Below are 17,271 nucleotides of genomic sequence, written 5' to 3'. Positions count from 1 at the left end.
CACGAGTTCCGCTACATTTAATCTTGTAACGTACTCATTTTAATTTGCCGCAATTACACTGTTTCGCAATTATTTTACAGTTATAGCTCTTATTGTCTTCGTGAATTTACGCAGTAATACAAGAGTATCTTAAAAGCCGATAATGAAATATAGTCTCACGATGCATGATTTGCTCGATTTAAAGTAAACATATTTTGTTCAATTATAAATATAGATATTGCATCTAGCTTTGCACATTAATTTAATAATTATCATATAATTATTTCATATTTATTTCATTTTGAAATCTTTAGAAAAATAACAATTTTTAATAATATATGCGCATATATATATCCTGTATTTGATTTTCGGTAAAAACACAAACAAGTCTATCTTTAACATTTATTTTATTATTTATAGTAATTCTGCGGTTTTTATTTTGATGTATATAAATAATAATTAAAGACAACTAAATTCCGTCATTATTTCATTTTCTTAGAATGTTAAAACTGCCTTTTACTATTTTAATCAGATTAGATTTAATTTATGGTAAATTTCCTATGTAAATACACTTGATTGCGCTAAATCTCTTTAACGTCAGACTTTAATCTACTTGAACCAAACTATTTTGAAATAAAACAAAATATTCGTATAATAGAATAGAATATATTTGTTCATTTGCATATTGTGGCAAATTTTGTATTATGCGACGGCACTGCGGACAGGCGGGATCCCGGAGAATCGACGCTCCGGGCTCGCTCTTACGGCCGACTGTACCGCGGCACTCACTACTTGCACCCGAGGACGTCTGACCGATGCGGCATTCGCCACTAGCTCCATCCGTGCCGAGGATACGCATCGCGCGATCTACTTTTCGGCGATTACCACGCATCATGGTATTGTGCCTCGAATAATTTCAAACGTCTCGATAATAAGTCGACGAGTAAGATTAATTAGGCAAGAGAAAGACACGCACATATACACGCACACTATTCATCACTATTCATTATTATAAATAATTCTTTTTTTTTTAAATAGATATCTTCTTTGCTGAAATATATATATCCACAGAAGAAATGTTTACATGCACCATTAAGTAGCGCAGCATAATTATAAGCGAGGTTTTCGGGGATAAATCGTGTCGACATTGTACACTGATTAGCTCCGCTCGTCGACTCACCGTCGTACACATAAACTAAACGAGGGTTTCTGGGGGTGACGAAGGACGATAAGGGAGGTCGTCACGGTGTCACGGGAACGAGTCTCGCGGGACCAATCGAAGGCGTTTAACCAATTCTACGAGACGAACGTAAGAGATGCGTCAGCAAACGGCGCATCGACCAAATGCGACGCGTTTCACTCTAAACGCGGAAAGAACGACTGGCAGAGCAAATCGGTGGAACGGGTCTCGTCGTTGAAAACGAGAAAAGATCGCGACTGTTTACGCAAAGACAACGTAACGTTGATCAATGTCGACGGGCTTACTAACCGGAATTGAGTCGCCGGGGAGAGTCTGTGGGTTACTGGCACAGTATTATGCCGAGTACGGGGTGCCGAGCGCCCTCGAAGCACCTCCTCTCGCGACACGCAACTGGCGCATGTCTCGTGGCAGCGAAATTTCAGGGGTGTGCGAGGGTAGCAAGCTACCCCGTGACTAGACATAATTGAAGACTAACGTATATTTCTCTTTAAAAAATATGGGAAATTTTATTTTTAGGAAGATACACGAAGTAATGTTTAATACGTTGCGGCAAAAAATGCATTGCAGCAATATTTTAACAATTATTTTTAGACATTGTACAATATTACACAGTAAAAAATAAAATGTTAATTGTAACATTTTTCAAATGTCCCAGAAAGTCCACTCTAAATTTTGAGTTAAAATAACTCATTCATCGTGTGTTACTTGTTGACAAATTAGAAATGTTAATTTATTGACACTATATTTTACATTTATATTTGTTCTTTTAACTTTAAGTATAATGTAAAAATAACTTGTAAAAAATGTCGATATAACATATTTGAATAAACGATAGTTATTTCAACTTAAGAGAAATGTTGTTTTGAACATTTGATTGTAGTAAATTTGATTATTTTGTATGTCAAAGTTTACGATTATTTGAAAATTTACTTTAACTTTTGTTTATGTTAAAATAACTTTAAGGCGTGTTGATTTTTTGAAATAATTATGTTAAAATAACTCAGAATAATATTCAGTTTCTAAATGACATACATAAAGTGTTAAGTTATCACGTTGACATTAATATAACACATGAAAATGTTACGAAAATAATGACATAGCTGTTGTATGTTAATTTTACATTGAAATAATAGTCAAATCTTGGTAACACAAGAAAATTTGTACATTTGGACGTACGATTTTTTACTGTGTAACTTTGTTTTTTCACTGTGCGTGTCTGGCAAAAATACTTTAATATCAATTTTATTTTTTAATATTAATTATGCCCAATTATTTAATATTAACAGATAAATTCACAATATTTTATTTAAACTTTAGTGACTTTTAAATCTTGTTTGGATATACTCGCATTTTCCTATGTCTCCATTAATATACATATATAAAACAAATGTAAACTTACCTCGAACGTGTATATGCTCCGCCACGAGGGAGCACTCGATTTCGATCGATCCACGACAATTGGATCTCGTCGGCAGCTCGCCCTCGGGACTGAACTTCAAACATCTTCTGACAGTCGCGACTAAGGGGACCTCCGGAGTTGTCGACATAGAAGTAACAAATGATTTCGAGCTATGTAGATCATCCATCATGGACGACTTGAGGCTGTCGAGGTCCCAGGAACTAGTCTTCCTGCTAATATCGTCCTCCTTACGATCATCAACATCGTAGAACGACATTTTTGTAGCCGGCACGTGCTTCTCGTCCAAGGTCGAATCGAGATCGGTCTCTAACACGAGCTTCTTCACATTTGGATTGATGGCTTCGATTAACGTGATCTGATCCTCCTTTATCGAGGGACTGCACGTCCTCTTGGCCCGTTTGCCGTCCACCGCTTTGTCGCCGTCCTTTCGCGGACGTTTCCGGCGAATGCCACGTTGCCTCTTCAGCGTAAACTCACCATCGAGGTCGTTCAGAGGCGATGTGAAAGCCCAAGATACCGGTGAAGGGTCCTCCAGGAGTTGACTGACCGACGATATGGAACTATCGTTGCGCGCCGGCGATTCTTCCTCTACTATCTCCGCGATAGTCTCGTACGTATGATCCGTTGTCGTCGAATCCGGTCGTTTTTCGCACGACGCCTCCAGAACCTTGTTTCTTTCCTCGGCATCAACCATGAGAATTTCCGCTACAGTCTTGCTTCCGAAATTGACCTCTTGCTCTCTGCACATCGTAGATTTTTAATTTGGAGGATTTGTGTCATAGTGAATTTATTCTCTCGTTACTTTATACATTATATAACATATATATGTATATATATACACTGTTAATTTATTAAAGTATAAAATTTAAAGCAATACCTTGAGTTAAATAACATTTTGTTATTTTTAGCTATCATGTGTGTCGAAATTTATTATTTTAACTCCATTGGTTTAATTAAATTAATATTGATTTAATTAAATTAATGACATATTGAGGAGCAGTGATAATATGGTTAAACGGTTAAAATGATTTAAATTGAATATAATTAGATATACTACGAATTTAACAGTGTAATTTCTTAAATTTTCAACATCGCGATCACCTTTCATACAAGATAAATTCGCTCCAGTTAAAACTAACAATAAATAGCGGTCAAAAATCAACAAATCACATTTCTGCTTGTTATATTGTCATTATCAATTCAATTATCTCTGTAATTATTAACATCTTACCTGTGAAGCACTTCCGTGACTGTGTTGTCCATATTTTCGTACTTCGGTAAGTCCTGATCTATGGTGAGGCTCGACAATTTTCCGACGAGCGGCGTCTGTCCTTGAGCTGCCTTCGGCTTGAAGGGACTTATTGCTTGAGCGAGCTTAGTGTGATACGGTGTCCGGCATCGCGAATGAATTTTCGTGATCTTCGCCAACTTTGGTAAATACGGCGTTCTCACCGACCGTGTCTTCTGTTCGACGTTCTGAGAATAAACTTTGGTTTTCGGGATACCCAGGGGCATCGAACCTGCCTCCATCACGTCTTCGGGGCTGGTCGCCATCGAGATCTGGTGGAAGAAGTCGGAGACATGCGACTGCAGATTCGCTCGCGCCTCGTTGACAACATTCTGCGGCAGCTCGTTGTCGCTCTGAAAGTTCTTGGCGCAATTGTTCATGAAGAGCGCGGGATCCGTCGGTAGGGTCAAGGCCGTTGAGCACTTGCTACCTGGTGGATAATACGTGAGCGGTCCGATATCGGTGTCTACTCTCGGCGTACTTTGATAGAAGCTCTCAGACACCGGTGAATTCTCTGCTTCCTGTGACACGGACTGACGTTTAGTCGACCTCAAATTCGGCTTCGTCGCCTGCGAAACGCATTGAGGAACATTTTTTTTATCAAAATAGGAGCTAACGCTATATTAATCAAAGAAGGATAAGAAATGTAGGTCTTTTATAGCCTTTAACATTGATCACATTTCTTCAAGCGTTATATATTGTTACAATATTTATATTTTATTATTATAAGAGAAAAGGAAGGAACTTACTGTTACCTGAAAATATGTCCTCAAGTCAGTTCCGCTACTCCTGCATCTTCTCCTCCGAGCCGGCGTTGTTCTAGATGTGTTCGACACATTCTGAGTAGATACCTGCCTGGTTCGGCAGCTAGCAGAAGTTGGTGGCGTGTTGGACAAGTCTCGGAAAGGCCGGCGGGGAGGTTTGTTCAAGGTAGGTGGACCGTGGGGTGTCGAACTGGTTGTCGACAACGATCTCGAAACTGTCCACTTCAGCATCTCTAGATGCTAAATGAGAAGAGAGAATGATAATGATTTTTAAAAATAATTGGAAAGGTCGTTAATAGAGGTGAGAGTTTCTCAAGGAACTTCAAATTCGACATAACAATTAATTATGTCTCGTAAAATTGCGCGGCTTATATTTTAAACAAATTCATTGAATTTCTTATTAAAACAGAAAGCGTCGTGCATAATTAATTTTCTAGGCCATTCTTTTTATGTGTGAATTATCGTCCTTTTAATTCTAATGTATGTCAAGTGTTCCGGAAACCACAAAGCCACGAAGCGATTATTTTCACCTCAACACATCACTTTCCCCCCGCGTGTTCCCCGGTAATAACATTTCATTAGAGAGTTCTTCACGTCCAATCTAACTATTTCCTTCGTGCAAAGGAAGTGCGAGGGCCGGACCGGGCTGTCATTAATCCACGACGCACGCGTACGGCGTACGTAAAACGTAACGGGAGTACACATGAATGGGAAAGTCGTTGGCTTTCGCTAAGTCTCGATAAGGTCGACATCTCGCCAGGACCGCCTTCCGGCCGAAAGCGAGGTGATCGCCTAATTACGTAGGGAGAAACGTGTACACGACACGATATACACAAAACGCGACAGGAAACCTCGCGACGAAATCGAGAGGAAGAAAGAGAGATAGTGACGTACACCTGTCGCGACATACGGGAAATAGCGAAACAGGTGAAAGCCGCCGTACACCTGAGAGACGGTTTCACGAGTTAGCACTTGCCTAGGCACCGTGCTTAACGATCCCTTAAACGGCCCCTAAAACCGAGTGCCGATGCGCCCGTTCTCTCTTTCGCTCCTCGCGCGCGGAGAGTAATTTCGTAGGCGAGAAGAATCGAGCGCGGAACACGACGAGTGAGGAAAAAAAAGTACGTGGTCGAGCGTACAGGCTGAATTATTGTTTCGTTTCGGCTCTTGTGGCTGTTGTCGCTGCACATGCAGCCGCTGACTCGCGAAATTGCTGATTCGATTAGCTCGCATGAATGCAGGTTCACCACGGTCGCCAGGTTGAATCGAGGTCCTTCTTTTGAGCATGATTTTCGCCTAACTTGGTAATTCGAGATTGGAAATAGCCAACACTATCGTGAACATTGACATTCATTTTATTTTTGGTTCTTGAAGAAATATTAAGACTGGACTACAAAAAGAAGCTTCGTTATAGATTTGCAGATAAAAATAAATAACGAGAGTTTAATTTCTGTTTAATTTGAATATATATTTATCAATTTCTTTTGTTCGACTTAATATGTGTACAGGGTATCCAGAAACGTTACAATTTTTTTATCATTTTTATAATATACAATACATATAGATCTTTTACTAGTTTGCAATAAATATTATTAAATTAAGTGTATTAAAGTGAGTCCGAAGTATCAAATGTCGACTTTCAATATTAAAAAGTAATATTAATAAGATTAAAAACATTAATTAATTAAAATAAATCTATAGTCTTATTATCTTTTGTAATTCGCGCACTCATAAATTATTCTTTTAAATCTGTATTAGATTACATGGATATTTTCAGTTACGTAACTGTTACTCTGCCTTTCATTTTAAAAGATTTAAGCAGTCTCCGTTTAAGGTTGGGAGAAAGCGCGATTTGGATGTATGTACATTTGAATTCACATGCATATACATCTTGATCTTGACCCTGAAGGAAACTTCCTGAAAAGTCGCGCGTTTAAAATCGCGTCCGGGACAGCGTGTGCAAAAGCGGTGGCAGCAGCACTAGCAGTAGCAGCAGCAGCAGGTTTTCACTTTTAACGGTTCACCGAGGGGGGGTGCGGCGCATTGTACTAGCTAGGTATAAAAATGCATTCATTTGCATACAGGCTGTTGCCATGCTGCGCGCGCGCGCGCGCGCGTATACTCTCCTGTCCTGCACTTTTTCGCGTGCGCTCACGTATGCGTGCTCGCACTTCTCGTGTATCTACATGTATACGAATATCTGTCTGTCGCGACAGAGTACCACTACCATTACTACCGGCCTACGCGCACGTAAAAACGGTCTCGGCACCTGCCCATATGGTGGTGAAACGCGCAGTGTGGGTCCCATCTGGTATCGCTCGATCCAGCGCTAGGTGGAACCCCGATGTCGATACGTGGCGAAGATGATGGTTATCTGACATCTATGAGGAGGATTTCCTCAACGTATTTCTTCGAAAGAATCCTCGCGAAGCGCACGTGCCATTAGGGTGTACAGAAAAATCTTTCGTACAGAAGAATATACGGAAATCTTCGTTTTGGCTTAAAAATTTGATATTTAACACTGAATTCGTTACATTTATTTTATAAATTTTACGTGGATTTATTTTTATTATTCACTGGAACGGTATATAAAGTCGAATACAAATATCGAGTACACATTTCTTCCTATATATTTTCCTGAAAAAATATCATTTAACCATCAAAAATATATTTTTTAAATTTAAATACACATTTTATCGTATTTCTTTTCAAAAAATAACATTTAATTATTAAAAGTATATTTTTTAATTCAACACAGAACTAAACCTAGACCACACCCTGTCATTGCGTAAAAAATTGTTTTATTAAATTTATAATATTTAAATTTTGAGAGAGAAAAGGAAAAATTCTTCTTATAATTAAAAAGATCTATTGAAGCAAAATCATTTTCTAATGCATTTCCGGAGGTTTTAAGCAACGTAGTCTCTTCTAACGCTTGTAAGTGGCGAGTCATGCTATAGGCAAAATGACATGCGGAATACCTAAAACCTTCGGAATGTTCGTCGACGATGAGTTGTTCCTTTTGGATGAGTGACTACAAGTAACAGCGACGAAAGGCATTTGTTTGCATAATTAGACACTAGTTCGTCATTCAAAATAAACGGGGTATGACAGCCAGCCCGCACCTGCGATAGGACATTGTTTCCGTCTGTTTCCGGTTTGCAACTATACGATATATATATTATAGTTATACACACTAAATTGTATACCTAGCGTTCTACTGTTCATACATTTGAAAGGGAGACTTTACGCGTATATATGCATATTATTTTACTCCGCGAGACGTAACATCATGAATTGCGAACTTGACTTAGAAACGAACTGTAAATTTCCGATCCGAATAAAAGTACTTTTTTATTTGCAAGGGCTTCCTTGCTTTGTCGCATGATTATAAATGACTAATACGGTAAAAACTATGAAATTACTTATAAAAATATTATTGATCCCAGAAGAAACTGTTATTACATATATATCTTTTTAAACGTTCCATGTAAATTTATATTTTTCTAAAACACAGTCTTGTAATATTTTAGAACAGAAAATAATGAGAAATATTGAGAAAAAATATGAAACGTATTTTTATATCAAAAGACTGTATTTAAAATCATCCATAAATTATTCTATTTTTGCGATAGGCCAATTTCCGAGGAATTGTCGCAGCAGATAAGGATCTACCTAATTTGATCACACGCCATAGGTACCTGCATACAAAATCCTTCCCTTTGAAGTTCTTGCCGTGACTACGATAGTTTCGATTAGAATACCCATGGAACTCTATTAAGGGAAACCCAGGGGTCCGGCGTCGTAATTACGAGTGCGCAATAAATCTTAAGGGCTCACTGCGTGTGTTGTATATACGATATAAATATATAGAAAGGGGAACCACTGTATGTGGTCCACCTGTGAATATTATCGCTTCATCTGATCTTCGATATGCCCCGCGAATAAACGACCGCTATATGAAAGGTGAATATTTTTTGTATTTTCGCTTCGGTAGCGGAGAGAAGACAAGTGCACAAGATGCAAAAGGGTGGCTTCAAGGATTTGAGTTGTTCAAATATTCCAAGAAGAAATAATATTTTAAAAAACTTAGCGAATAGATATAATAATATTAACAAAGCAGTCGCGCACATTTAATGTTTCAACTCATATTTGCTCGAAATATTTGATAAGAACACAAGAATATAATATAATTTTTTAGAAGTAGAAAAGTGGTATTTTTTAAATAAAATTTTTACAGTTTTTTCACAAAGTTATTAATTTTTTTGTAGGTATAGGTATATGTATTAATAATCATTATAAATATAGTTCTATTTAACAAATAGAAAAAAAATTCTTTTTAATGTGCAAAATAATTTTTTCCACCTTGTAATTCAAACATTATATTATAGTACATTACATCATAGTATAATTCCACCAGCAAAATTTGACTCAAATCGCTGAAGGGAGAACTCTGTTTTTTTTTTCGTCAATTAAGGTATATGTCATATATTTCAATGTCGAGAAACAGAGACAAGTGTACAAAGCGCTAAAGACACTAAATTGTTCCGCGACTTCTCAATTCCCCATATGCGCCCCTTTTATGGGCCTATATAAGGTGTTCGCACGAGGTAAGTCGCGTCGTTTGAGGTCGCGTTGCGAATGCAAGAATGGTCCCCACGACGAGCGGCCCGGAATAACAACATCGGGGCCTTATACCCGTCCCGTAAGTCCCGACCCCGCTTCTATTCCCGCAAGACGCAAGGCAGGATCGACCTTGTTCCTGTATGCCGCGGAAAATGAATAAAATAGAACGACGGTTGAAACCTTGACATGCTTGCAAGCATGGTCGACAAGGACCCTCGTCCATAATGTATACTATAAAAACTGTTTTTAATAAGAAAGAAGTAGGCAGATTCAAAGAAGTAAACGAGATTGATTAAGGGTCGGATCTTGCTTGTGTTTTTCTAGAGGGCCCTCCCGAGCCTTTCGGGAAAATTTATTTGCAAATTCTCCATCTGCCAAGTTCGAAATGTGCATAAATTGCAAGCCGGACATCATATGTCTTTGAAATAAAATTTCAATTCATTCAATACTAGTTTGTGCATTCTTGCAAATTTTTTTTTTTAATTTATTCCTTTCTCTCTCATTCATAAATCGACGATAGATAGATACATAGTACGCGATAGTCAGTGCCAAATGAACGGAGATAAAAAACGTGGGGGAACGGAACGAGAAACGGCACGTTTTCGATCTTTTCTTCTTCGTGGCGTTAATAATCACTTGTCGGAGCCGCACGAGACTAATGGCGGCTGTGGCGCGAAAACCGCCATCACAATGCGGATTATTCACGGGCCCGAAACAAGAAAGATGGTGCCATTAACGGTCTTGATGCGCCCCTCGTTTTAGGGTGCGGCACGGGGAAAGCAAGAAATACTTCGAAAAGTAGCGCGTGTCGTCAAGACTGCGTGGCCGGCACCGAGAAAAGTGCCTTACGCAGTTCCCCAGTCTATCTATTTAGGGTCGCGTCGTAGCCTATTTGATGTACTAGACTAGATACTACACAGCGTGTACTACAAAACTCGTACAAACTTTATCTATAGATTCTTCAATTAATTTTTTATTAATTACAATAATTATAACTTATACTGTTAATAAAAACTTCATTCGATATTATTTTACATTTTCTCAATTCACAATTTTAAGTGTCTTTCTAATAATCTACGTAAAATCCTTTGTAGAGTTAAATGAAAACTAAATACTTATTATGTACTTGTCTTTTTTGTGGAAATTAGTTGCAAAAAATTTATTTTAAATTGCTTTCAATTACAAAAGAAAACCTCTTTACAAACCTGTTTAAAGGAATTTTTTTTTTATTGGTTGATTCTCTACATTTTCAATAAATGTAACTTACTAACATTTTATGCAGATTGAAATGTTAAATAGAATAATATTAAATAAATTTTTAGTAGCAGCTTTAACAGAGATAATTCCGAATAATTATAGAATATCTTATATACTTTTATGATATGTACAAATTATTACTGTACATCAATTTATTGTTTATTACATTTAACTTTTTTACAATATTAATATTTTTCCAATAAGTATTTTTACCAAAATAGGTATTCTATTAAAATAGATATCGTATTAAATTTAAGAAGTCTTAAGAAGACGTTAACTCTGAAAGAAACACCGAAGTCTCCCTTTTTCTGTCTCAGTCTCTCTCTCTCTCTCTCTCTCTCTTTCTCTCTCTCTCTCTCTCTCTCTCTCTCTCTTTCTCTCTCTTTCTTCAGGACATCCTGACAGCAAAGGGGGAGGACAGCTGAGAGAGACTCGTGTGTTACCCGATTTCTTTTCAGGACCGCGCAAACAATCACGCGCGATCTTACATATGCAAACACGCCCGCCGAATGTCGCTTAACAAATAGTGTCTCCGTCGGCTCACACGGAGATTTGAAGTACCTAGGTGCCTCGGAAACAAATTACCTCTCTCCCCCTTCTGACGATTTATTTAGTTATTTCTCGAAGGTGTTTCCAAAGCTACAGATTTTTCTCATCGCGTTTACGTATTTAAATCGCGTCGAAATAAAACTGATACAATCTTTGCGCCGTTATGAATACTTTTTACAAACTGTACCACAATATTGCAAAATGCGTAATATATTGCACTTGCATTATAATTATAATATAATATCTTTGAACTATAAATCCCCTTGCACAATGCTAGGCAATAGGCAATAGGAACAGGGAATAGAAATCATGTATAAATGCAGAATAAACAGTGGGACAGGCAATAGACACAGAGTTTCCGTCACGTTGGAAATTCTGTGCCTATTGCCTGTTGCCAACCAATCATAGCATTCGAATTTTTTAGGTTGTAATTAACGATTTTTTGGTTATTTCCTGTTCCTATTGCCTATTGCCTAGCATTGTGCAAGGGGCTTAAGAGATCTTGGAATAATTTAAAGTAAAAAGTATAAAACGGAGTGCTAGATTTTTAATTCGCTCATTTGTCATTGTTCTCCAATATAACGTAACCAAAGAAAATTATCTAGTTCATATATCTATACATATATAAACGTGATGTGAAACGCGCATTAAAAGGCATGCCTCCAAGTCGCTGCCATCTGTATCTGATAGGGACTATTTGCGAAACATATTTTCGAACATCAAATATCGGAACTGATAAAAAAATAAGTAAAAGTGTTTATTATACATCATGTGGAGAGAGTGAAAATAAATACGATGCACCTTTAGCGATAAAGAATATGAATACATGTCTCTTATCCATATCATCTGCTTCGATATCCAACAATAACCATTTGTGAATCAATCTCCAACTTTCAAACATCACGAATGAAAATGTGAAGAACGTGATATCAATTCTGAACCCTTGAAATTTTAACACAAAGGCTTCTGAGCCTTTAGAAGGAGTCGTCTTTAAGACTTAATCGAGAAATTGATAACCAAATTCCCCTAAGTCTTGTATCCCCAAAAAAGATCCAGAAGCAACTCAACGTCATCCTCAACATATAAGAAAGAAGAATAACGGCCGTCGGCATTTCGAACGCGAGAGAAACTCCAAATTCTTATACCAGCGAAGATCCTCGGAGCCCCGCTAGGCGAAGCGGGGAGGAGGCAGGTGGAAGTCTCGTACCTGATTCTCTTTCACGTTATCACGAACACGCAGACGATTGTGCACATACGCGAGCATCTCGATGTATAGGTCGCGAGCGGTTCCGAAAATACTCTATTCATCGTCGCCCCCTTTCTTCTGGGCCTCCCCCCACTTTGATTCCTCACATACACGTACTCTCTCTTTTTCTCTCTTTCTTCCTCTCGCTTTCTTTCTCTCTCTCTTCGACTAAGCCTCAAGACTCGGTTCTGATTTATATTGGATTGACCCCAGGCGCACCTTTTGCTAGCGCCATTTTCTCGAAATGCTCCCCGTGAAGGGGGAGGGTGGTTTTTGGGGACCCAACCGACGACAATCAAAGCCGCATTCACTCGCTAGAGGCTACTGCTCGCACCGTCAGCGACAGTGAGAGATTAGGGGAGCGGAGTTTGGCAACGAGAAGGAAGGAAACGCGCGTCTAGAGAGAAAACATGTCGTGCGACAGAGGAGAGAGAGAGGAGACAGGCCTTGGGCCCGCGCGTTATTTGGAGCACACCTGTCCCACCGGTGATCGCGCGTGTTCCCATGTCGCGCGCCTCCCCACCATCTCCCAGCCTGATCTACGCGCGTTCCCCGAGGAAGTAAAACCCCACGATCTGTTAACAGGCTTTCCCGATCCGCGAAGATGCGTAATTTGAGGGTCGAATTTCTTTGGCGTCTTTAAAGCAAATGATTATTTTATACGATCTTCGACGAGTCTGATTTCGAAATATTGCAGAACTGATTAGTCGTATCAGCTTCAAAACTCGTCTTAGAAAAAGTCGAAAGATAACGAGCAACATAAAATGAAAATTATCTTTCTCTAAACTTCTAATTATCGAACCTGCTCTTTTTTTCTTTGCAAAAATAACAGTAGTAATCGGTTATTTACATGAATATATAGAAATTTATTTAGACTTATCTGTCTTGATAATCAAAATACATATTTATTGATATTCTGATGATAAATTAGTTATATCGGAGTTCATTCAGGCACACTTTGTCCGCGGTAGTATCTTCTCTCTCAAGATTATAAATCATTTTGATATACCTTGAATTATTCAGACTTGAATTCATGGTCCATTATGTATTCTGCTCACTGTATTCCATTATGGACGTCGATCTTGGATACGCCGTGCTTAGACGGCCGGGAGCAGCCAAAGTGGAATTTAATTTTCAAGATACGATCCACTCGACGATGCGAGAGTGCGCATGAGGAAGGCGGCTGGCCGACCCATCAAACAAGAAGAATGACCCATGGCCGAAAAGAGAACAAATGCGCGGAGGTCGATCGGGAATAAACTGGAAACTCGCGAATCTCTCCCTCTCTCTCTCTCCGCGAGTGTGTGACGTCTCTCATACACGCACACCCCGTATCCTTCAGAGAACTTCGGAGAGATATTCAGGACGAGACTCGAAAATAAGATAGGAACAATGACGGCGAAACGAGTCCTGGCAACGGCGTCCGAGGGGCATTTAAATGGCGGAACGCCGAACCCGAGAGAGAGAGGGGCTCCTCGAGGTGGACCTACGGGGTCCTCACCTTCGGCGTAGGAAAGTTTGTATAGGACCCACGAGACTGGCCCCCCCCCCCTTTTCAGCCATCCGCTACCATCTCCTTCTTCCGCGCCCCTTCTTCACCGTCGCCGTCGTCGTCATCGTCATCGTCGTCGTCGTCGTCGTCTTGCGAAATTCCCCCACCTTGCCGGCAGATGTATGTGCGAGGCGCACGCGTGCTTGCCCTTTTCTCCCTTTGAATCCCGTGGGCCCGCGTGTCGCTCGGATCAAAAAGGACTGTCTTACAATTAGACGAGGTTCTAACATCGCTCTCGAGGACGCACTTGTCCTTTGTTCGACCGGTCGACCGGCGAGAGGAAGCCCGCTCCTTACTTTCCGGACACTCCTCAACGACTCCCGATCTCACCCCTCCTGGAACCCCCCCCCCTCCCTCTCGCCGCCGCGATTTCGCTCGCGAGGCCGGCCACGTTTTTCACATGGTGCCCACGATTTTGCACCGTGAATAAGAACGAGCGTAAGCTCATGTCCGATGGATCTCCATATTAACCCTCTCAGTGCTCTGAGGGGGCTTATTATAATATGATAATATACGTAAGGATATAATACGAAATTATTCTGTCCGCAAAACTTCGCATAATGTTGCACTGAGTGATATGAATGAGAGTGAAAGTAATTTGTGCGTGTGTGGAAACTTCGGAAACTCAATTCAATTTCTCAAATTAATTTTTTCATTAATATTGAAAAATCTATATATATATATAAGTAATATAGATATGAATATATGCTCGGAAATTCTGCATTATATTTTCAACTGAATAGTTTAATAAACTTAAATAATTTGATGTATATCTTTCTTGAAGATTTATTTACATGAATTAATTAATTATTTACTTTATTATTATTTTTTAATTAATTATCATCACAACATTTTGTAAAAATCATGAATTGGTCACAAATTTATTTAAATGCTTTCTATGCATGATTATTCTTTGAATAAATATTTTTAAAGATTGCGTAATCTCATCAATGTGGTAATAAAATTTGTTCAAATAAATTAAATAGGGATAGAATTTTACTCTCTTTTTTTCTCAAAGAATTCAATAAGAATGCATGCCCGATTTTCCATACAGGCATGATATTAATTGTATACACATATATGTAGAGAATAAATCACAATCACGTCTTGTCGTACGAATTCCTATTGATAGTTGTCGTATCGAAAAATCTATATTACTTCCAATTCATTAATTACTTATACTTGGTTTGCTTCTAAAAAGAAATAAATCTCAATAGACGAATCTCGATAACAGATACACATGTTCGATCCATGAAAATCCGAAAGAGAAGGAAGGTTGATTTACATGAGAGGGAATCCCTTCGTCTGAGAAAGTGCTAGACAATCGCGCACCGAGACGGATTAATATGACAGATAAAAAGAGGGCATAATCTGAAAAGGGAGAGAGACTCGCGAAGGAAAGAAGGAGTGCGCGAAAAAAAGAAGAAAAAAGAAATGAGCGCACCCCTCTCAACCATGCATAATAGCTGCAATGTGCAAGCAGGCAGGCGCTATTGTTTCACTGGTAACTTTCAGTTCTGACATGAGCAAGGCTCAACCGTCGAGCAATTAAGCGATCGCTTACTCCCTCGAACAGAAGGGTCGTGAGATTTCTGACGTAAACGTGGAAGCAAAGTGTGATTTTTTGATGTTTAAAAAACAGACTTTATTAAAACTATGTGAAACTACAAAAATGAATTTTTTAATTCATTTAAGATTTCTATTTCTCTGATAAAAATTAAAATTTAATTAGACAGTGTCATATAAAAAATGTGAATTAAAACTGACTTAAAATTTAAAAAAAATTAGTCATACATATAGTTAGATTTAAAAACTATATATTTTAAACCTGATTTATATATACTCAAAACTTTTTGTAATGAGTTTAGCTGGTTATTCACTTATCATATTATAATGTTGTTTAACATTAAAAATAGTAATTTTTGTCAATATAAATGATTAAAAACTTTCAATTAAAAATAAAATTTATTAAATTATTTATTAAATTATATCGGTTTTGTTGGTAGTTAAATCAGGAATTAAATCCTCGACTGAACTAAAAATATACAATTAATTTGTGAACAGAATTTTATTTCTTAAAAATTTAATGTTCTAATATTTCTTAATTCATATACACACAACTTTAGAAACACAACTTTATAAATAATATTATAACAAATATTACTAATATTTAAATTTTATTAAAAATATAATAAAACAACTAGATTGTCAATTAAACTTTAAATCTGAAGTGAGTATTAATTAAATGAGAAGAATCAAATGATGCACAGAAAATATTTTGTCAGGCAAGAAGCATGAAATTTTCAAATTTATATTCCCTTCGTATTTCGTCGAATATAAATTCCTTTCTCCCGCTAATCTCGAGTATCGCACTTCGACCTCTACGTCGAGCTTCACGAAACCGGTCAGCACCCACGAGCTCTGTCTACGCGACGAAAGAAAAAAAACAGAATGAACGAAGCAGGCTATACTTACTGCGTCCTTGGCGCCAGGACGTTCAGCTAAACATCAGACACAGCAACCAAGAACGAATCACTTTTTCGAGAGCACGATGTCCCACATAATACAATTTTCTATTGTCCACACTATTCGTATCACGTTCGAGGTATCGTAAGGCACTAAGGTGTCCGTAACGTGGCACTTCAACGGCCGCCTCTACACTGACGAAGTGGGGTGAGAGTCGGGGCCTTATGTAGAAGGGGTCCGTAGGTGAACCTACAGAACAGGAGGGACCAGCTCGCTGTCTCTGTTCCTCCTGGTAATTGAAGTCCCTCTGTGTCTTTCTCATGCTCGATTCCCCTTCCTTACCTGACTTGACCACGTCGGCCACTCCAATCGTCCCAGGTGAACGCCGGAGATCCAATGATCTTCGGTATCAAAAGTGTTGGTGGGTGTCTCGATCGTCTGATCGTATACTAGAATTTTTCAGCCTCTCGCGTTTAAATGCGAGATGAGTGTTGAACTAATAATCTTGAATAAAGTTTTTAACTCAAAATCTTTTCCGATCGTTTGCGACAACTTGATTTTTTTTTAATATTGCGGTAATATTTTTAAAGATTATATTCACCTTATTGAACAGACAAAATATCTTTCAGAATAAATATTATTGATATCCTCCAGAATTCGATTTCTACGTATCAATAGAATAGAGTCGCGTTAAAACCGCAAGTCACCGGCTTCGCACCGAAAGATAAAGATTTTGACTTGGTCGACCACAAATAAGCGGAAGCCTCAAAGTCGTACGACCGCCAATATCACGGCCGTTGCTCCGTTAAATCACACGTTAAGACGAATCCTGGGGCGACACAAGGAAGAGTCCTTTGTGAACTCCCGCGCTTGGCACGTGCCAAGGACACCCGTCGCTTCCTTTCTTCGTCTTTCATTCAGAA

General features: G+C 38.6%; 1 protein-coding gene across 4 annotated transcripts in view; it reads right to left on the bottom strand.

Moving 5' to 3' along the window:
- Psgef (Protostome-specific GEF) overlaps nucleotides 1-16,503 on the bottom strand; it is a 31,892-nt gene extending 15,389 nt beyond the window's left edge. For 2 of the 4 annotated variants that reach the window (XM_071770832.1, XM_071770842.1), the window contains exons 1-4: nucleotides 16,358-16,502; nucleotides 4,644-4,892; nucleotides 3,832-4,457; nucleotides 2,580-3,340 (exon numbers count right to left, since the gene is read on the bottom strand). In XM_071770832.1, the coding sequence (XP_071626933.1) occupies nucleotides 2,580-3,340; nucleotides 3,832-4,457; nucleotides 4,644-4,883 (1,627 nt within the window). In that variant the 5' untranslated portion in view covers nucleotides 4,884-4,892; nucleotides 16,358-16,502. Of the gene's footprint in view, nucleotides 1-2,579; nucleotides 3,341-3,831; nucleotides 4,458-4,643; nucleotides 4,893-16,357 lie in introns of all 4 variants that reach the window. The other 2 variants (XM_071770851.1, XM_071770825.1) reach the window with 2 other exon arrangements.
- Nucleotides 16,504-17,271: the final 768 nt, after the last annotated feature.

The sequence above is a fragment of the Temnothorax longispinosus genome, chromosome 1 (assembly GCF_030848805.1).
Source record: "Temnothorax longispinosus isolate EJ_2023e chromosome 1, Tlon_JGU_v1, whole genome shotgun sequence".
NCBI classification, from domain to species: domain Eukaryota; kingdom Metazoa; phylum Arthropoda; class Insecta; order Hymenoptera; family Formicidae; genus Temnothorax; species Temnothorax longispinosus.
This window is presented reverse-complemented; position numbering and strand designations above follow the sequence as displayed.